Genomic DNA, 21,533 nt, shown 5'->3' with positions numbered 1-21,533 from the left:
AATGTATCAATGAAAGTTAATGTAAGTCGTTGCTTTGCACACATTCCTTTTATACTCTCATGCTTCTGAATAGATCCTTCTAATGCAGAGGTTTATAGAACCTGTTTTATTTGTCCTGCTTTCATGTGCCTTGTGCTTATGTGACAGTCAGGAATTACCTTGTGTCTACGTCCCATGGTATTTGAAATGCATTGTAATTGGAATCAAACGCTGCTGTTTGCAGTGAGATAATGTAGCAGATGACCTCTGGTCCAAGAGTCCACATCAGCTTTCTCACCAATTCTTCTGTTTGTTTATGCATACAGGGCTCGGAGAAGCCTGGGGCCATTCCAGCAGACCTAGTACCTTGGATAATGTTGGTCGAGAACTGGGATCTCACCTATTACAGGTAGAACATGTGGGGAAACTGTTACTTGCAATTAATGATTAAAGAATACAGAGACCTTTCAGTGAACATTTAATTATCCCATGGTGTAATACACCTCTGTGTGCTTTACTTCTAACCATATTGGCATAGAATAATTGTACCATTATGCTACAGTTTTAAGGCGGTATTAACATGTATTAGTAAATTTACATTTAAAATCTAGTAAAATGGGGATTGTTTTCAATTTCCGTTGATGTAAAATGTAGATGCTTTGTACTGATTCCGTCTATGTAATAACTTCTTCCACAAAGGCAGGAGTTCCATTTTACTATGTTATTACTGAATATTAAGTCTGGAAAATAAGATGGTAATGGAATGAGTATTGTTGTGTTTAGGAAAATACATATCTAATCCCCTGTTGTTACTTGTATAAACTGTTTATCAGACACCAGTGAAGTGAGAGGCAGAACAATCTGGAAAGTCGATTTCTGCATTGCAGTAGCTTAAAGCCACTTTCCCTGCTGAGAGTCATATATCTTCACAGTGTTTACAGGTGATAAGCATCTGACATGTTAAACAACAGAAGATTAAACCCATTTCCCATATAGCACTCTCTTGTAAGACCATGTTTGATTCAACAATGAGATGTAGAGGTGAAGGGACATTTGACCACCCAAGTGCTTTCAAAATGTAAATGGCATTTAAATTGCTGCACTCTAGGTATTCAGATCAGGGAGTCTGACTTTTCTGATTATTCGATTTTCCTTTCTCATCTGTTTAGACCTTAGATGGTTTCATCTTTGTGGTGGCACCTGATGGGAAAATCATGTATATCTCCGAGACTGCTTCGGTTCATCTGGGCTTATCACAGGTAAGGTATTATGAGTGACTGTTTGTACTTGTACGATTATTAACACTTGCTGGTGTAAACGAGAGTATCTTATCACCAAACAAGTATTGAAGGACTATGTGTTGACATGCATTGTGTCAATATTCCAAGATATGGTGGGAACTCAGTTACATTTACGATTGTGTTTGTGTCACTACCCTACTTTACCTTATTTTCCCATATGAAAACTGCATGCATTTCCTTTAACATAATAAGTTTTATCTTTAAATCTTCCCTTCCCCCAAAGTATTATGCATTTTCTCCATTTGTATTAGATAACGATAATACTGAAATCCTCTGTTTCTGTAGGTAGAATTGACTGGAAATAGCATCTATGAGTACATTCACCCTGCTGATCACGATGAGATGACTGCAGTGCTTACAGCCCACCAACCATATCATTCCCACTTTGTCCAAGGTAATTCACCGCCCGTCTTAACTATGTGTGTATGGAAGCCCCGAACTGTGTCATTGATTCAGATTCTGGTATGGAGCACTAATACCAGTTAACGTGTCTTGCAGAATATGAAATTGAGCGTTCCTTCTTCCTGCGAATGAAGTGTGTGCTGGCAAAGAGGAATGCAGGCCTAACATGTGGGGGTTATAAGGTAGGTGACGTCAACAGTGAAAAACCTGAAGATATTTGTTATTTCTTAAACTAATTTTAGAAGATTTAATTATAGAAGTCTTGAGAGTGACAGACTCTGTAGTTAGTGAACATGTAGTTAGAAGAGTTCATCATGTATCAATGTGGCGTCCCTAACCAGCAATTACCTAATATTGTAGACATCCTTCCTTAACCATCTATTACCCAAAGCGTAGACATCTGGAAACTTGAATCTCTGTTTTTGTGAATGTAGCAAATATGAATGGAAGTAATATCTCAAGTGAGAAGGAACATGAGGCTTTCATTCTTGTGTCTTACAGGTCATCCATTGCAGTGGATATCTCAAGATCAGGCAGTATAGTCTGGACATGTCTCCATTTGATGGCTGTTACCAAAATGTAGGCTTGGTGGCTGTTGGTCATTCCCTCCCTCCCAGTGCGGTCACTGAAATCAAACTCCATAGCAATATGTTCATGTTCAGAGCCAGTCTTGATATGAAGCTCATATTTCTAGATTCCAGGTAGGTTTGTCATAATTGAATATTTAGTGACAGGATATATGATTTGAATAATTACTTTGTTTCACTATTCAGAAAAGCTTATTTCAAGTAAGTTTTTTGACCGTTATTGTTTCCATAATCTCAAAGTGTCAGTTAAAGGATTTCAAGTAGGAAATTACATACAAACTACTGATGTGACTTTGGGATGTCATTATGTGTTTTCTCTTTAGAGTTGCAGAGTTAACTGGGTATGAACCTCAAGATCTTATCGAGAAGACATTGTATCATCACGTTCATGGATGTGACACATTTCACCTGCGGTGCGCACATCACTTATGTAAGGATTCCATTTATTTATTAATCATCTTTTTTCTATGATACTAATTGGATAATGGAATACTATGGAACATGTTTTATTTCAAATTTTTATGGTGCATGTCATAAAACATAATCTTGCTGACATTTCACATAATTTGAGTTTAAAGAGGTTGTCCGGGTTCAGAGCTGAACCCATCCATATCCCCATCTTCACCCCTCTGGCCCCCCTGATATTAGCATTGGAGCATTTCACGCTCTGATGCTCTCCTTTGCCCTGTGCTGAATTGCGCAGGGTAAAGCCATTTTTTGGAGATCTGGTGATGAACCAGGCTCTCCATGGGGACTGCTAGGCGGAGGCTTTCACCTAGCAGTGAGCCCGGTGATGTCACCAGCACTAATGGGCGGGCTTTATCTATTGGGAGAATGGGGTTCCTCTGATTCTGTAAGACTAGATAGAAGCTAAATGGATGGGTGGCCACCACATGCACTGCCCTCTCAATTGAAAAAGTTTATGAACTTTATAGAAACAATAGAGAAATGTCTATATTGATCAAATAGTTCAAGAGGCTCCTATGTATTTGCACTATGATTTAACAAAACAATAAAAATATTAGTTGTCTTATTGTCTGTATTAGATCATGCCATGGTCATTCACAAGTTTGCTATCACAGTGGAGTTGAAACATTATAATTTATAATTAAGATGAAAAAATGAGATCAGTCAAATACAAGTATATCAAGGGTGCACATATGAGTTCAGTTATCAAACTGGTGTAAAGTAGAACTGGCTTAGCTGCCCATAGCAACCAATCAGATTTCACCTTTTATTTTCCAAAGGAGCTGTCCAAAACGAAAGGTGGAATTGGATTGGTTGCTATGGGCAACTAAGCCAGGTACATCAGTTTGCTAAATCTACTCTGTAGTTCTCAGGTCCATGACTATGATTTTGAAATATTGATAATACATTTCAATGTGGTAACAGTAATTAAATACATTTATTTATAACATATTATATATTAGATTTATATAAAATTGTGTAATGTAAGCAGGGTCCATCCACATGGAAGGCAAATGCGATCCATTTGGATTTTGCTACGGTTTATTTGTGGTGGATTTTCCCATCCTGTATCATTCTACCCTTACTATGAAGTGTTCGCTAGCTGTAGATGGCATGATTCCAATCTGGCCATAGAGACTGTAGGGAAAGGCCATTATAAACAATGAGAATATATTAGAAAATCTCCATGTGATGAACACAATGATATTCACTGCACATTTGCCCCAGCAGGATCTATGAGCTGTGGCTGGCAGATCATAGGGTGTTTGAGGACTGCCAGATGTGTCACTGACTGGCAGTGTAGAGAAAACCGTAAAGCACCAGATCGGCTCTAAACTGCTAATTGATGATGTGCTGCCCTATTCAAATTGCCAGTTAACACTTTGCCACAAGGAAGGATGAAAAAAATCAAGAAACTAGTGAACCAAGTTGAATAAAATAGTATTTCAAACATTTCTCCAGTATATTATATTAGACTATTGTAACCAACTATTTTATTTGATTGCCCCCACTCACAATCCTAGGTGCTGGGTTGGTATCATGCATCTACACACACAGGTCATCTTTGCATTCATAGACTTGTCACTACACTTGCTTTTGTACGATTTCATTAGGAGAATAGTCAGTCAGGCGTGTCTGCTTAGCATTGTTGTTCTTGTGCTGCTGAGTCCCATACACACTTTGGTTCAGTGTCCAACATTGTCTCTTTTGATTAGTTGGATTTCAATGGCTTTTGTCCCTTGAATCTCTGTGTACAAAGTGACAAAAAGGAAAAATCGTGTCAAAGTACAACCTTCTTTTCGTCCACCATTATTTACATGCTGGGTATCCAGGTTTTTATTGCTGTATGGTATATGCAAAGCTCTTACATGGCCTTTCCATTGGCCTATATGTAACTCCTTTGAGCTTTGATATACAATACATTTGGTAATTTTATTTTATTTTATTGTAGTTTTATGTTTTCAACATCTTTACCGCATTTAATACCCAAATGTGATAATAATTCTCAGTCTCAAAGGACATTCTGATGATGTGTCTGCCTTCTGCACAATTCAGTCCCTGAGACCTGCTCTGCCACACTACAGGGTTAACACATTTTCATGAGGTATATATATACATTGTACTTTGTTACTTTGTGTACATCGGGATGAAAATACATTAGAAGATACAACTAGAGCCAATGTCAACAATGGAAATACCACCCACATGTTATCGGTGGAAAGCTAAGCTCAGTTACCGTAAGGAACAAAACTTGTAGGCACTCTAGCATCGTCAGTTCATTTTAACTGCATAGAGGAATAAGGAGGGAGGATCTACAATGCTTTGCAGGCTAATGTGTCTCTCATTTATATCACCCATCGGACAATAATATATTTAATATATGCATTGTGGCTGATGTGCTGGCATTGTCCACCTAAAGGTGGGGAACAAATTCCCTGACTTCTCAACTGGCAGACAGAATCACGACAGTTTATGTTCTTGATAGATCATAACATACCGTTTCAGGTAATTTTTCAGAATAAGCGGCCTTATAAGGAATAAGACTATTTCTACCATTATATGACTCGTATCTTACATTTTTTGAATTTTTCTCTCTGCAATCTGTCCGTGATTTTTTATTTATTTTTTCTGAGCTAGTTGTTGGAGACTAGCAGGAATCATGCCTACCCATACACTACACATGTAGAGACAGGGGATTCTACTTCCTTACTGCACACCCTCAGAAGCAGCAGCAGTAAAGATGGAGGTTATTACACAGCAGTACTGAGCAGTTTAGATGTGAATCCAGAAGGTAAAGGGTACCTTAACCTTCACGCAAGATGTAGTGGCCCTTCTCAGAGCAATCTTCACCTTCCACTTGTATCAGCTTTTGCAGCATGTGGACTACAGATCCTATATACTTTCTATTGATCTATATTCCACATACTGCAAAAGCAGAACAGAGCAGAAAGAGCAAATCAATTTGAGAAGCACCACTGCACCTTCGGTGCTTTGTAGAAGCTTTAGGTACCCTTTAAAAAATCACAGACAAACCAGCAGCAGTCTCTGTAGCAGTCTCTTTGCTGCTGTCTCCAGCAGCCCCTCCTTACCTCTCTATAGACTTCTATGCAATCTGATCCTTCAGTGAGCAGGGACCTCGTCTTCAATGGAGAAGATTTGAGCAGTGAATTGATCGTTGGGGAAGAGGAAGGGGACCAGGAGAGGAGTCTGATAAGAGGAGAAGGAAGCATTTTTCTCTGACAAGATATTTATATAATCACGTGTACTATTTATAAAAAAATGAAATGACAGTTACTCTTTGATTCATTTCTTATTTACCTATAGCCATATGCACTCTGTCTTAAGTAGTGTGTGTGTGTGCACATGGATGCTGAGTACTGTAATTTTTAAAGAAAATATAATACTTACATTACCCATTATTTATAATACCTTATAAAATTGGACATTAAGAGAACGTGTCTTTGTTTTTCTCTTTGCAGTGCTGGTAAAAGGTCAAGTCACCACTAAGTACTATCGTTTCTTGGCGAAACATGGTGGTTGGGTGTGGGTGCAGAGCTATGCTACAATTGTGCACAACAGCCGCTCATCTAGACCCCACTGCATTGTCAGTGTGAATTATGTTCTCACGTAAGTAAACCTGGTTGCTTTAGTTTTCCATTAGGACTGATAAACAGTGTCTTTGCTAATGTTCTGCTGTTTTTGGCTGACATTACTGAGGGAAAAATGCCTTTGTTGGTTCTTCATGGTTCACACATTAAATGTATTGGGATATTTATATAGCACTTAAATGGGACATCTGGTTTTCTTCAGTGCAAAACAGTCTGAGTCTCTTAATTTCATCCAGATTGGTCAATAAATCCCTAAAAATAAAAGTGATGGGATGTCTTTTTAATCCATTGGTTATTTATTGCAAGAGACTGAAGTTGGATGCTATTGATGTGCACTTTAAAAGAAATCTGGCTCATAAGAGAATAGCAGCACTTTGAGTAGGATGGTTTTCCATGGGAATAAAGTATCTCTATACTGTCATACACATCCCTGTTCAACTATTGTAAGACCATGCAGAGTCCATTGACACAAGTATAGGTCTGCCCTATATTTTATGATTAGTGTGGAGCGAATCAAAATATCCGAAGTGGACTTGGATCCGAATTACAGGAAAAATTAGCCACGAATCCCAATTTCCTTGCACTTCACTATGTAATTTGTAATGAATCAATTTGTCCTAAAATGGTGGTTGAAAGTAAAAAATATTTATACTTACCTTATTTACTTGATCGCGGAGAGGCCATCCACTCCTGTCTTGAACTTGAAGAAAATCTGCCAAAGTACCTGCAGCAAGCTTTATGATGTCACCACGTGATCATGCTGGGCACACATTAACGTGATTAGTGGACGGCCTCTCCGCAATCAAGTGGATGAGGTGAGTATAATTTTTTTTAAACCCCTGAGCAGCTGAATGTGAGTCACAGAGGCTGCGAACAGCGTTGAACACGGCATTTAAGGAGTTAAAGGGGAGGCTGAGCAATCACTGTTCCCTGTCATTGTGCCCACTCCATACAATGGAAAGTAATGAAGTAATTCGTAACAAACCGAATTTCTTGTCAAAATTCGGCAAAGCTGCTGAATCGACCTTTTTAAAAACGTTGCTTATCTCTAAATATGATATTAAATCTATTTCTTATACATATTTATAGAATATTTATCATGCCAATTAGCATTGTTGTATTCAATCTTTACATTCATAAATACATTTTGTTTAAGAGTTAGTTTCAGAATATAAGACATCATATCATGATTTAACTGGTTCAAGACCAGGGCAATTTCGGTCTTCAGGACCAGGCAAGATTTATCCTTTTTTATCCGTTTTTGCTTTGGATAATGATACAGGTTTCTTTTCATATACTATAAATTTTATACAAATACTTTACACTTTTGAATAATTCTTAAGGCTTATAAATTGAAGAATTAGTAAAATATATATACATTTTTTTAAAGTTTTTTTTCTCGTAATAATATAATATTACCCCAAAATAGACTTCTAATCGTGGTCATCACTACTACAAAATTTTGGTTTACAGTATTACATGTTCCAAATTTGAGTAATTGGGTCTTGTCTAGTATTATTATTATTATTATTATTATTTTTCCTCTGTAACTGGGGCTGCAATCCTGGGGATAATGTGACCAGTCTCGCAGTCACTGGGACGTTGCCTCTGCTGTATACACAGCACTCATTAAATGCTCATGTAGCCAGCTAGTTGCACACTAGCGGTGTTGGTCCAGCAGGCTGCTCTGGCATAGAACAACATGCCAGATCTCTGTGCCCTCTAGCATTGCTGGAGGTTTGTAAGGCTCCGTCCGGCCCCTTTCACTAATATGGGGACCTGCGGACATCCAGCTGCATTTCGGCAAATATTTGCCATAATGCATCAGGATCTCTGCTCAGTTCATATTATAGTGAATAGGCCCAGACCCAGCTTTACAAACTTCTAGCCATGTCGTAATGCAGATCGATTTGACAGGCTGTTCCCTGCCGGATCACCGCAGCTAGTGTGCAACTATCCATTACCAGATAAAGTATGTCGAAATATATATATTTTAAATCTAGTCCAAAATTCTTTGCTGATAGAATTAACCTCTGAATGCATATCTTTAGTTATAATCCTATTACAGAGCACCAAACTTCCTGCTCAGCCATGGAGTTAACTTCCCAACCACTTGGGGAGCTTATGAGTTTACTGACTATCAACATCAAGATCACTTGTTCCTCCTAGTTAGAGAGAGTGTTTCTTAATTATTACAGGATATCTTCATCCAAATTAGAGCATCCTGAGAGAACCATATACAGTACATTAGTTATGTGACGTTAATCTGGCTATATGGCAGAGGAAAACTGATGTCTGAACTGACCCCATAGTTTTCTATAGATTTATTTATGGCATCCGTTGCATCAGTTTTGACACTGGATGTCAGATAGCGCCAGATAGAAAAATGCGGCATACAGCATTTTTTTGTCTGGGTCCATGAGGCTATGGATGTTGACCTGTGCACTAAAGTACATACAGTACATTTAGAAAGTCTTCAGACACTCAGTCCCCCTTAATTAGAAAATGAAAATATAATTTTAGAAATGTTTTCAAATTTATTAAAAAGGAAAAACTATAATCTTGCAGGAACATAAGTATTCAGACCCTCTGCTAATATAGTGCTGGGGGCCTCACTTTTCTCTTAAATATGTGTCTACACCTTGACAGGAGTTCACCTGTGGAAGATTTAGTTGAATGAACATGATTTGGAAAGACACACCCCTGCTTATATAAGGTCTCACAGCTGACAATGTATATGAGAGCAAAAACCAAGCCATGATGTGGAAAAAACGGTTTGTAGAGCCCAGAGACATGGTTGTGTGGAGACAAAGATCTTGAGAAAGGTACAAAAAATTTCTTCTGCACTGAAAGTTCCCAAGAGTGCATTGGCCTCTATAATTCTTAAATGTAAGGTTTCAAACAACCAGGACTCTTCCTAGAGCTGGCCGCCCCACCAAACTAAGTAATCGGGGGAAAAGGTCCTTGGTAAGAGAGGTGAACAAGAACCCAATGGTCACTCTGGCTGAGCTCCAAAGATTCTGTGTGCAGATGGGAAAAACTTCTAGAAGGTCAAGTATCACTGCAGATTTCCACCATTCTAGGCTTCATGGCAGAGTAGTCAGAAATAAGCCTCTCCTCATTAACAGACAGATAAAAGTTTGACCCCCCCCCCACTAAAGAACTCTCAGACAGTGGGAAGCAAGATTTTCTGGTCTGATTAAATTAAGATTTAACTTTTTGGCTTCATTTCTAAGGGTCATATTTGGAGGAAACCAGGCACTGCCCAATACCACTCCTGCAGTGAAGGATACTGGCGACAGCATGCTGTGGGGTGTTTATTTTACATGGTTGTGACAGGGAGACCTGTCAGAGTTGAGTGAGAAAGCTGAATGGAGCAAAGTACAGAGATATTCTTAATGAAAACCTGATCCAAAGTGCTTTAGACCTCAGATTGGGCCGAAGGTTTGCTTCCAACAAGACAATGACCTTAAGCACACAACCAAGACAACACAGGAGTGGCTTAGGACAACTCTGTGAATGTCCTTGACATTGTGAGAGCCCTGACTTAAACCCAGTTGAACATCTCTGGAGGTACCTCAAAATGTATGTCCACCGACAGTCCCCATCCAACCTGACAGAGCTTAAGAAGATCTGCAATGAAGAATGGCAGATAATCCCCAAATCTAGGTGTGCAAACCTTGTGGCATCATATCCAAGAGGACTGGAGTTGGTAATTTTTGCCAAAGTAGCTTCAACTAAGTATTGAGTAAAGGGTCTGAATACTTATATCAATGCAATATTTTAGTTTTTCCTTTTTCAAGAAATTAGCAAAGATTTTGAACATTCTGTTTTCACTTTTTCATTATGTGATATTGAGTGCAGAATGATGAAGAAAATGTTGAACTTAAAAATAAAAAATAATAAAAATATATCTTTTTTTAGCCCAGGGCAGCAATAGAACAAAATGTGAAAAAAAAGAGTCTGAAGACTTCCCAAATGAACTGTATATGATCTGGATGCCATGTGTAGCTCTGGCAAAAATAAAATAAAATGCCCAGATGTAACTGATGTATGTGTTCCCAGCCTTATCAGATTTGGCTAATAATCTAAATATGTCTGTAGAGAACTAGGCTTTTCTGGAGGTTTGGCCAATAATCAAGCCTGTTTATAAGGCATATTGGGCAGAGGTGGTATGTGGAGAGCAAACTGGTGACTCCTCAGTTGTTGTATTACATAGTAACATAGTTTATAAGGCTGAAAAAATGACATCTGTCTGACACGTTCGGCCTGTTATCCTGCAAGCTGATCCAGAGGAAGGCAAAAAAAAAAATATGTGAGGTAGAATCCAATTTCCCCCACTTAAGGGGAAAAAAAATTCTTCCCGCCTTCACTCAGGCAAACAAAATAACTTCCTGGAGCAACGACCCCTCTCTAGTAGCTATAGCCTGTAATATTATTACACTCCAGAAATACATCCAGGCCCCTCTTGAATTCCTTTATTGTACTCACCATCACCACCTCCTCAGGCAGAGAGTTCCATAGTCTCACTGCTCTTACAGTAAAGAATCCTCTTCTATGTTTGTGTACAAACCTTCTTTCCTCCAGACTCAGAGGATGTCCCCTCGTCACAGTCACAGTCCTGGGGATAAATAGATGATGGGAGAGATCTCTGTATTGACCCCTGATATATTTATACATAGTTATTAGATCTCCCCTCAGTCGTCTTTTTTCTAAAGTGAATAACCCTAATTTTAATAATCTTTCAGGGTACTGTAGTTCCCTCATTCCAGTTATTACTTTAGTTGCCCTCCTCTGAACCCTCTCCAGCTCTGTTATGTCTGCCTTGTTCACAGGAGCCCAGAACTGTACACAGTACTCCATGTGTGGTCTGACTAGTGATTTCTAAAGTAGCAAGACTATGTTCTAATCATGGGCATCTATTCCCCTTTTGATGCAACCCATTATCTTATTGACCTTGGCAGCAGCTGCCTGACACTGGTTTCTACAGCTAAGGCTAAGTTCACACTGGCGTTTTGGCTTTCAGTTTGTGAGATCCGTTCAGGGCTCTCACAAGCGGTCCAAAATGGATCAGTTTTGCCCTGAATGGAAAAGAATCCGCTCAGAAGGCATCAGTTTGCCTCCGTTCTGTCTCCATTCCGCTTTGGAGGCAGACACCAAAATGCTGCAAGTCTGACGAAACTGAGCCAAACGGATCAATGGGGACGGATCCGTTTTCTATGACATAATCTGGCACAATAGAAAACGGATTCGTCCTCCATTGACTTTCAATGGTGTTCAAAACGGATCCGTCTTGGCTATGTTAAAGATAATACAAATGGATCCGTTCTGAACAGGTGCAGAAAGTTGTATTATTTGAACGGAACCGTCTGTGCAGATCCATGACGGATCCGCACCAAACGCGAGTCTAAAAGTAGCCTTAGTTTGCTGTTCACTAAAATAGCCTAAGTCTACTTTCACACTGGCGTTTTGGCTTTCCATTTGTGAGATCTGTTCAGGGCTCTCACAAGCTGTCCAAAACGAATAAGTTTGCATTCTAATGTATTCTGAATGGAAAAGGATCCGCTCCGAATGCATCAGTTTGCATAAGTTCAGTCTCGATTCTGCTTTGGAGACGGACACCTAAACGCTGCTTGCAGCATTTTGGTGTCCGTCTGATGAAACTGAGCCAAACGGATCCGTCCTGGCACACAATATAAGTCAATGGGGATGGATCTATTTTCACTGACACAATCTGGCACAATAGAAAACGGATCCGTCCTCCATTGACTTTAACTGGTGTTCAAGTCTTGGCTATGTTACAGATAATACGGATCCATTCTGAACTGATGCAGACGCTTTTATTATCTGAATAGCTCCGTCCATGATGAATCCGCACAAAACGCGAGTGTGAAAGTAGCCTTAGTTTGCTGTTCACAAAATTTCCTAGGTCCTTTTCCATGTCATTGTTACCCAGTATTTTACCATTTAGTATGTACGGGTGACCTGCATTATTCCTTCCCATGTGCATAACTTTTGTCAGTGTTAAACCTCATCTGCCACTTATCTGCCCAAGCCTCCAATCTATCCAGATCCCTCTGTAGCAGTATACTGTCCTCTTCCGTGTTAATTACTTTACACAGTTTAGTGTTTTTCATATGTTCACGATTTGCATGATTTAATAAAGATTTAGATTTTTGGTATTTGATTGTTCTTTATTAGTGGTGGGACATTTATTCTTTTTGGTGTAAAATTTAGTGTCATCTGCAAAAATTTATATTTTACTGTGCAAGCCTTCTACAAGATTATTAATAAATATGTTAAAGAGAATAGGGCCCAATACTGACCCATGAGGTACTCCACTAGTGACAGTGACCCAATCTGAGTGTGTACCATTAATAACCAACCTCTGTTTTCTATTACTGAGCCAGTTATTTACCCACATACAGACATTTTCTCCCAGTCCAAGCATTCTCATTTTATATACTAACCTTTCGTGCGGTACAGTGTCAAATGCTTTGGAGAAGTCCAGATTTACGACATCCATTGATTTGCCATTGACATGACCGATCCCTCATGAAGCCATGCTAATATGGCGTTATGTGCTTATTTTCATTGAGGCACTCCAAGATAGCATCTCTTAGAAAACCTTCAAACAGTTTCCCATGACAGATGTTAAACTTACCGGCCTATAGTTTCTGGGCTCTGTTTTTGGACCCTTTTTGAATATTGGCACCACATTTGCTATGCGCCAATCCTGTGGAACACTCCCTGTCAATATAGAGTCCTTAAATATCAGAAATAAGGTTCTGGCTATGATATTACTTATTTCTCTTAGGATACGGGGGTGTATGCCATCTGGTCCTGGCGATTTGTCTATTTTAATCTTTTTAAGACGCTGCTATACTTCTTCCTGGGTCAGACAGGGCACTTTTAATGTGGAATTTACTTTTACATTCTGCATTTCATCCGACAGTTTATTTTCTTCAGTGAATACAGTGGGGGAAAAAATATTTGAGAGCTTTGCTTTCTCCTCATTGCTTTCTGCAACTCCCCCCTCACTCTGTAGAGGGCTGACACCTTCAGATTTATATTTTTTACCATTTTTATAATTGTACATTTTAGGGTTAGTTTTGTTCTGATTGGCAATAAATCTCTCGGTCTCTAGTTTGGCTGCTTTTATTATTATTTTTTACATATTCTATTTTTTCCTTAGTTTTTCACTGCTTCTTCGCTACCCTCCTGTTTTAGTGATTTAAATGGTTTCTTTTTGTCATTTATTGCTTTCTTTACAGTTTTATTTATCCACATTGTTTTTTTCTTGTTCCTTAACCTTTTATTCCCATAAAGTTTTAGATTTTTTTTATTCCCATAAGGTTTTAGATTTTAGGATGCTTTTCAAAATATCCCATTTTGTGGCTGCATTATTATTTTTGAAGACTTTGTCCCAGTTAGTTAGGCCTATGGCCTCTCTTAGTTGACTAAATTTAGCTTTTTTGAAGTATTTTTTTCCCTCCCTGAAGAAATGGAGGAAAAATTTAACGACAATTGGAAGGTTATTTACTTTATGGTCACTATTTCCAGTTGTTCCCCAACCTGCACATCTGTTGTTCTGTCAGGTCTGTTGGTTAATACTAAGTCCAGAATCTCCGTCCCTCTAGTTGGTCCTGAACCAGTTGGGAAAGGTAATTGTCTTTGGCTATTGCCAATAACCTGTTTCTTTTATGAGATATACAGGTTTCAGTTTTCCAGTCTTTATCTGGGTAGTTGAAGTCACCTATAATATTGACCTCATTATGATCTGCTACCTTATCTATCTCGCTTAGTAGCAGATTTTCTGTGGACTCTGGTATATTAGGTGGTTTATAAAAAAACTTTAATTCATATTTTATTATTGGTTTTGCCTCTATGTATTTCTACCCACAGTGACTCCACATGCTCATATCCCTTACTTATACCTTCTTGGACTGTGGGATTTAGACAGGACTTTACATAAAGTTAGACTCCTCCCCCTCTCTGATTTTTGCGATCCTTTCTAAACAGACTGTAACCTTGTATGTTAATCACCCAGTCGTAGCTATCATACAGCTATTTATTTCCACTATGTCATAGTCCTCCTCACACATCACTAATTCCAGTTCACCAGTTTTATTAGTCAGGCTTCTGGTATTAGTATACATACATTTGAGAGGTTTATGTATATTTTTTACCCTACACCTTTCCTTCTGAACTGTTCTAATCCCTCCTTCCATTCCTCCCCCAGTCACATTAACATGCCCCTAGTCTCTATCTGCACTATCTTTCCATCCTATAACGTAATTAACTCCCCAGTCCCTAGTATAAACACTCCTCCAACCTTCTAGCCATCTTCTCCCCCAACACAGCTACCCCTTCCCCATTGAGGTGCAGCCCATCCCTATGATAGAGCCTGTAACCAACAGAGAAGTCGGCCCAGTTCTGCAGGAACCCAAACCCCTCCTTCCTACACCAGTTCTTGAGCCACTTGTTAACCTCCCTAATTTACCGCTGCCTTTTTTGTGTGGCTCAGGGTAAAGGTAGTATTTTGGAAAACACTACCTTTGAGGTCCTTGCCCTAAGCTTGTGACCTAAATCCCTAAAATAATTTTTAAGGACACTTCACCTACCTCTAACTTTGTCATTGGTTCCGATGTGGACCATGAATGCTGGATTTTCTCCAGCCCCTCCCAGTAATCTGTCAACCTGATTTGCAATGTGTCGAACTCAAGCACCAGGAAGATAACACACCGTTCAACGATCCCGGTCTTTGTGACAGATCACCCTATCTGTACTCCAAATAATTGAGTCTCCCACTACCAGCACCTGTCTGGCCTGCCCTGCTCTCCTGGTCCCCTGCTTATTGAAGGTGACATTCTCCTAACTGGCAGAGGAAGTGTCTGGCTTCAGCAGTGCTCTCCCTGAACTGACTTCCCCCTCATCTTCCAACCTTGCAAACTTGTTGGGGTGTGTCAGATCAGGGCTAGCCTCCCTGGCACTCTTCCCTCAATCCCGCTTTCTAATTGTTACCCAGTTAGCTACCTCACTTTCCTGAGCCTCCTCTCTACCACTCTCCCCCACATCTATTCCATAGAGTGCTTGTTCAGTGAGCAGCAAACTGTTTTCCAAATTGTCAACGCTTCTCAGTGTTAAAACTCGTCCGGTTAGATACTCGATGTGTGATTTTCAAATTTGCTCACATTTTGAACAAAGATATGCACCCTTAAATGGTTGTTCCAGGACTGCATACATTAGAAAATATGTGCACTGGACTGTGCTTTAAGGCACATTTAGCTTGATGTATGTGAGTAATTGATCCTTTTAAAGTCATTTTCTCGCCCAGTTTCCTTGGGGGACACAGAAGACCTTGGGTATAGCTCATCTCCCTAGGAGGCGTGACACTAAGTGAAAACTGTTAAGCCCCTCCTCCACAGCTATACCCTCAGCCTGGAGAGAGAGACTGCCAGTTTTTGCTTAGTGTCCAAGGAGGCAAGACACTCCCTGCTCTGCAGGGCTCTTTTCTCCTTGTTTAAATTTTTAGATTTTTACTTTTTTCTTTCTTTTTGTTCCAGATCATCAGGGACAACAGAGACGCACTAGACCTCTCTGTTCTCCCGGGGTTGAGCTGCGCCAGTGCCGGTCACCGCACTGCTGCCTCCCCCACAGAAGGCAAGGTGGACCAGGGCAGCCCAGCTCCCCTGCATCCCGCCAGCACAAGGGTCGCCCGCACGCCAAGCCCCTCTTCCAGCGTCCTGCCACTACGGTGCCAGTAGCTGAAGGGGCGACCCTGCTGGAATGGACCGAGGGTGAAGACGGCTGTGGTAAGAGAGTGGCTTCTCCAGCCCTACGTCCCCCACCCAATGGTCTCCTGCGTGCCTGACCCCCATACTGGGCCTCTGGACCCTTCCCCTGCTGGACATAGGCTGGCCCCTGGGGTGCCGCTGTGCGGCAATCTGCTCCTCTTTTCTCCTGGCCTCATGGGACATGCTGCTAGTGAGGGGACTATATCCTGAGCTCTCCGTCTCTGGGTCCCCCCCTGGCATCTGGGCTTCCCCCCCATTTCGCCTGATCACATTGGGCTTACCGGAGGGGCAGGACGCTGCAGTGGAGTAAGGAGGACCCCTTACTCTTCCGGCCGGCGGGGTGGGCTCCCGCGGCCAGCGAGCCGCCATTCCGGCCCTCCTGTCTTTTCTGGCGGCGGGGTGGGCTCCCGCGGCCGGCAAAACCGCATTTTGGCCCCTGTCTATTCCGGCCGGCCGGGTGGCTCCCGCGGCCAGCAGAACCGCCACTCCGGGCCCCTGTATCTTCCGGCCGGCGGAGGGGCCCCCGCGGCCAGCGAGCCGCCATTCCGGCCCTCCTGTCTCTTCTGGCGGCGGGGTGGGCTCCCGCGGCCGGCAGAACTGCACTCCGCGCCCCCCTCTCTTTCGGCCGGCGGGGTGGGCTCCCGCGGCCCGCATTGGGCTTGACTATGCCCCAGCAGGTGCCGGTCGGCGGGGCTCCGCTAGTTGGTCCCAGGCTTCGGGCCTGCTGGGCCGCAATCCCGACCGGCCTGCGGGGTGGGCTCCCGCGGCCGGTTTGAACCGCCATTCCGCCTCAGGTCCCGGCGGTATGACGGGCCGGACGCCGCAACTTTAGCCCCCGGCTTCGCGGCCTACTAGGCCGCAATTTTCCGGTCTCTGGTGGAGGGGGCGGGAACTTCTCCAGGCGCGATTTTTTCCCGCCTGGAGGTTCCTCCGCCCCCAGGGGATCGCACGCCGCCCTCCAGGCCGGATCCCTGTTAACCCTTTGGGTACAGGCCGGCTCCCACAAGTGGGTCTGTATAGTTAGCCCTCCTTTTTTTCTCCTGGTCTTCTCAGGGCCCCTATATAGTGGCTCCCCTTTAGCCTCAGAGGCTGGGTTTTAAATTAGATTAAAAAAAAAAAAAAAAAAGTTTTATAATGATAAAATAATTAATAATTGATCATGATTTCTATTGGGCTGCGCAGGACGCTGCAGCCTCATCAGTAATGCTGCATGTCTGCATGTCCTCTTTCCACAGGCGGCATGGTGTTGCGCTCCCAGCCTGCGTCGCTGCTAGGGCATTTCCCCTTTTAGGTGGTTTTTTTCTTGCCTCTTCCAGGATACGGCGCTGGCCAAGTGCATTCGGACCTTCTGTAGGCAGCATTCATCGTCTCTCCGGTTATGGTGCCTGCCATGTGCATTCCCCCCCTTCCTAGGCGGGCTACTGCACTCCCCCTGGCTGGCCATGTGCATAACCCCCTTCTTAGGCGGAATACTGCACCTTCACCGGATACGGTGCTGGCCATGTGCACGACTCCCTTCCATAAGCGGAACGCTGCACTCTCTGGTTTTGCTGCCGGCCCTGTGCGGGACCCCCTTCCTGGGCGGAACGCAGCACTCACTGGATTCGCTGCCGGCCATGTGCGTGACCCCCCTCCTGGGCGGAACGCGGCACTCTCACTGGATCTGTTGCCGATCATGTGCATGACCCCCTTTTTTAGGCGGAATACTGCACTCTCGCCGGATACGGTTTTGGATATGTGCACATCCCCCTTCCATTGGTGGAATGCTGCGCACTCGCTGATGTGCTATGATGTACTATGTTCTTATGCTGCACTCACTGGTTTCGCTGCCGGCCATTTCTTAGGCGGTATGCTGCACCCTTGTTGGATTCCCTGCCGGCCTTAGGTATGCCTCCTTCCCTCAGGCAGCATACATACTTCCCTCTGTCGTTGGTTGTTTCCTCGCAGGTACGTTGCTGGCCACGTGCATGTATCCCATACATGGCAGGGTGCTTGCGCTCTCGCTGGATCCGCTGTCGGCCATATGCATGGCCCCTCTTCCGTAGGCGGTGTACGCACTCTTGCTGGATTCTCTGCCAGCCCGGGGCATGCCTTCCTTCCTCAGGCGACATGCACGCATCCTTAGTGACTGTGTTTGTCTCTTGCCAGTACATTGCTGGCAATGTGTATGACTCCCATGCATGGCGGTGTGCTCGCACTCTCCCTGGATGAGATGCTGGCCATGTGCTTTACCCTCCCTTTTTCTGGGCGTTGTGCTACACTCTCACCGGATACATTGCTGGCCAGGAGAATGGCCCTCTAACATGGGTGGGACGCTTGCACTTCCATTGGTTACGGTGCTGGCCTTGTGCATGACCACCTCTCACTTCAAGGGCAGAATTTGGCACGCTCATGAGATTCACGGCTGTCCTTGTATGGCTGTGCTGGACTTGTACATGTCCCCCTTCATTGGCAGAGTAGTTGCACTCTCGCTGAGTTCAGTGTTGGGTGTATTATTGCACACTCATTTAATGCTAGGATATCCCTGTGCATGTTCCCCTTTCGCTAGGTGGACCTCCTGCGTTCCTGCTGGAATATAGGGTAATGTCCTGCTTCTCTGAAGTAGGTACGGCCTTAGGCATCACTCCCTTTTGGGACGGGTCTTTGCACTCTTGCCGTCTGCTGTTGGCCAGGTACAATTTCCCCCCTTTCGGGGTGGGCTGATTGCGTTCCTTCGCATGCTATGCTAGGTTTGTGCATAACTCCCTTTCAGGTTGCACTTTGCAATTCCGTACATGCTGGGGCACTCTGGGACGAGCCCCCCCCCCCCCCTTTTTTTCTAGGTGGGTTGGCCTTCTCGCTGCTTACGGGGCTGCTCGTACGTATGCCTCACCTGCTTCCTGCGGCATACCTTTGTTTCTTGGGAGACGATGCTTGCCGCCAGCCTTGCACTCGTCCCTAGGGAGTTCATTCTGTCCTCCTGACCGGACAGACTCTTTTGCTCTCTGCTGCACCGAGCTGACAGGGAGTGTTCGTGGGTCCTAGATGCATGCCCATGCGTCCTTCTGCGGCATTACTTCCCTGCGCTAGTGGTCACATGGTCGAGAGTGCTGTTGTCTGCGGCGCCTCTCGAATTCTTCGTTGACTCTGGCAGGACTGTGGTTCCCTTGCCTGCTGCAATTTCCTCCTCTTCGGATGCAGTGTGGTATGAGTCCTTCCTCTTGGCGCCTCTACGCTCCTGTCTGATCTGCTACCGGGTTCGGGCTGCTCTTCTCGGGAAGGTCACCCGACTTCTCTTGGGTGCTGGATTACCCAGGTCCGGGGACCTCCGCCTTGGGTTCTTCAAGGTATTCGCCTTCTGCGAGACGGTGGACTGGGCGTCTCACAGTGTAGCGGATTCTGCTTTTGAGCTGTCCTATGGCTTCCCTGTTGCCCACTCCTCCTTTCGGTTGGAGGGTGTGTTGTCGGCCTCTGTCTCGACGGCCTTATCTCGCCGGCTTTGTTCGGCTCCCGCTCTATACGAATCACTCCGATGTGGCTTCTCGCCAGCCTTCGGAGGCTGTATTTTCACGGTCCTCCCCTCTGGGGAAAGCATGTTTGTTTATGTGGATGGTTCCGGTGTTCCTTTTGGCCTCGTACCGTCTCCCTTGTTCACGCTGGCTGTATTAGCTGTGTGCCTATTTACCGAGTCTACCGCGTTCTGTCCCCCCACTGAGTGCAGATTGCGTGGCCCGTTCTAAGACGATGGTCCTGATGTAGACTTACCTTCTCGATGTCTTGGGGGGACTACCTCGGTCCAGGTTGTCCTTTGGTCTCCCTCACCGGGACTGTACAACGTGGTTGCATCGGCATGGACTTTAGCCTGCCTTCCCCTGGCGTCTGGTGGATCCTTTGGGTTCTTTCCCTCTGTCCTCTGCTCCTCCACTCGGGTGGATACGGGACAACGTTGTTTGAGGGCCGACGGGGCTAGTTTTGTCGACCCTTCTGCCCGTGTTACTGGTCTGCGCCTGATCACATTGGGTTTTCGCCTGCTTGCCAGGCGACTGTCCGCTCCTGGCTGTGTTTCGTCCAGGATCTGTCGTAAGACTTAGGTTTTTTTTTGACTGGGGTTCTGTGGGAAGCTGTGCATTCCCCACACTGAAGTTCTTTCCCCATGGTTCTGTCTTTTCCTTGAGGTGTCAAGTGTCGGCGCTGTTCTTCCTCTTCCAGCGTTCCCGGCCCTCTGGCCTGCCAAGTCCTTCTTCCTCGGAGTGGCTCTTTGGTTCCTCTGTACTGTCCTTCGGTACCGCCCTGGGGACTGTATTCTGAGCTCTCGGCGCTCCAATCTTGTCCTTGGAGCCGTTACAGGAGTTCTCTCTATCCCTTCTGTCCTGTACGGTCGTGTTCCGTATCGGTCGTGTCTCTGACGGGTGCCAGATTGGCCTTTTTTGTTGTTACGAGCTTTCTGTCTTTTCCAGGTCAGGGCTGTTTCTGCATCCCGTTTCTTCCTTCCTTCTGAAGGTGGTGTTTGCCTTTCGCTTCAACACCTCACCTATTTGGTCGTTGTTTGGGCCTTGCCGTTTTTACTTGGAGATCTCCGACTCTTGCAGACGTTCGGCCTCTTGGGTTTCCAGGAGGTCTGTGCATAGGGTTGACAGACTCCAGGGTGGTTTTCCTCCGCTTGATCAGATTGGCTATTGCTGAGGTTACCGCACCTAGGGCAGGATTCTGTCGTTGGTGTCACCGTTCCTTTCACCAGAGCGGTCGGTGCCTCCTGGGCTGGAGGCATTGGGCTTCGGCTGTGCATTTGGGCACGGTGGCCACGGGTCTGCCTTGCACGCCTTACTGAGTTTCTACAGGGTGCATGCTCTGACTTTGGCGGATGCTGCCTTACCCCGCCTGGGTTTACAGGCGGCGGTTCATTGATGCCTTTCGGGTGCTTCACCTTGGTGCTGTGGTCCCTCCCCCTTTTGGACTGCTTTTGAACGTCCCAAGGTCTTCTGTGTCCCCCAAGGAAACTGGGCGAGAAAACGAGATTTTTGTATAACTTACCAGTAAAATCTCTTTCTCGCTCTTTCCTTGGGGGACACAGCACCCACCCATTCATTGTTTTTTCTCTGTGCGTTTTCCGAGTTTTTGTTACCCGTTGGGTAGTTGGCTTTTTGGTTCCTTGTTGGTCTTTGCCTTTTCTCACTGCTTGGACACGCAACTGGCAGTCTCTCTCTCCAGGCTGAGGGTATAGCTGTGGAGGAGGGGCTTAACAGTTTTCACTTAGTGTCACGCCTCCTAGGGAGATGAGCTATACCCAAGGTCTTCTGTGTCCCCCAAGGAAAGAGCGAGAAAGAGATTTTACTGGTAAGTTATACAAAAATCTCGTTTTGTCCTTCTTGTGATAGAAATCAGCTCTTCATGCACTGACTTCTATTGAGCCTG

The 21,533-nt window shown here is 44.1% G+C and overlaps 1 protein-coding gene across 1 annotated transcript in view; it reads left to right on the top strand.

Moving 5' to 3' along the window:
• SIM1 (SIM bHLH transcription factor 1) overlaps positions 1-21,533 on the top strand; it is a 94,027-nt gene that overhangs the window by 25,909 nt on the left and 46,585 nt on the right. The window contains exons 3-9 of the mRNA XM_044290282.1: positions 306-388; positions 1,149-1,238; positions 1,566-1,674; positions 1,779-1,864; positions 2,184-2,383; positions 2,593-2,699; positions 6,217-6,364. Of these exons, the coding sequence (XP_044146217.1) occupies positions 306-388; positions 1,149-1,238; positions 1,566-1,674; positions 1,779-1,864; positions 2,184-2,383; positions 2,593-2,699; positions 6,217-6,364 (823 nt within the window). The remainder of the gene's footprint in view (positions 1-305; positions 389-1,148; positions 1,239-1,565; positions 1,675-1,778; positions 1,865-2,183; positions 2,384-2,592; positions 2,700-6,216; positions 6,365-21,533) is intronic.

This window comes from Bufo gargarizans, chromosome 4 (assembly GCF_014858855.1).
Source record: "Bufo gargarizans isolate SCDJY-AF-19 chromosome 4, ASM1485885v1, whole genome shotgun sequence".
NCBI classification, from domain to species: Eukaryota; Metazoa; Chordata; class Amphibia; order Anura; family Bufonidae; genus Bufo; species Bufo gargarizans.
The sequence above is the reverse complement of the archived record's forward strand: the minus strand, read 5'-3'. Positions and strand labels throughout refer to the sequence as shown.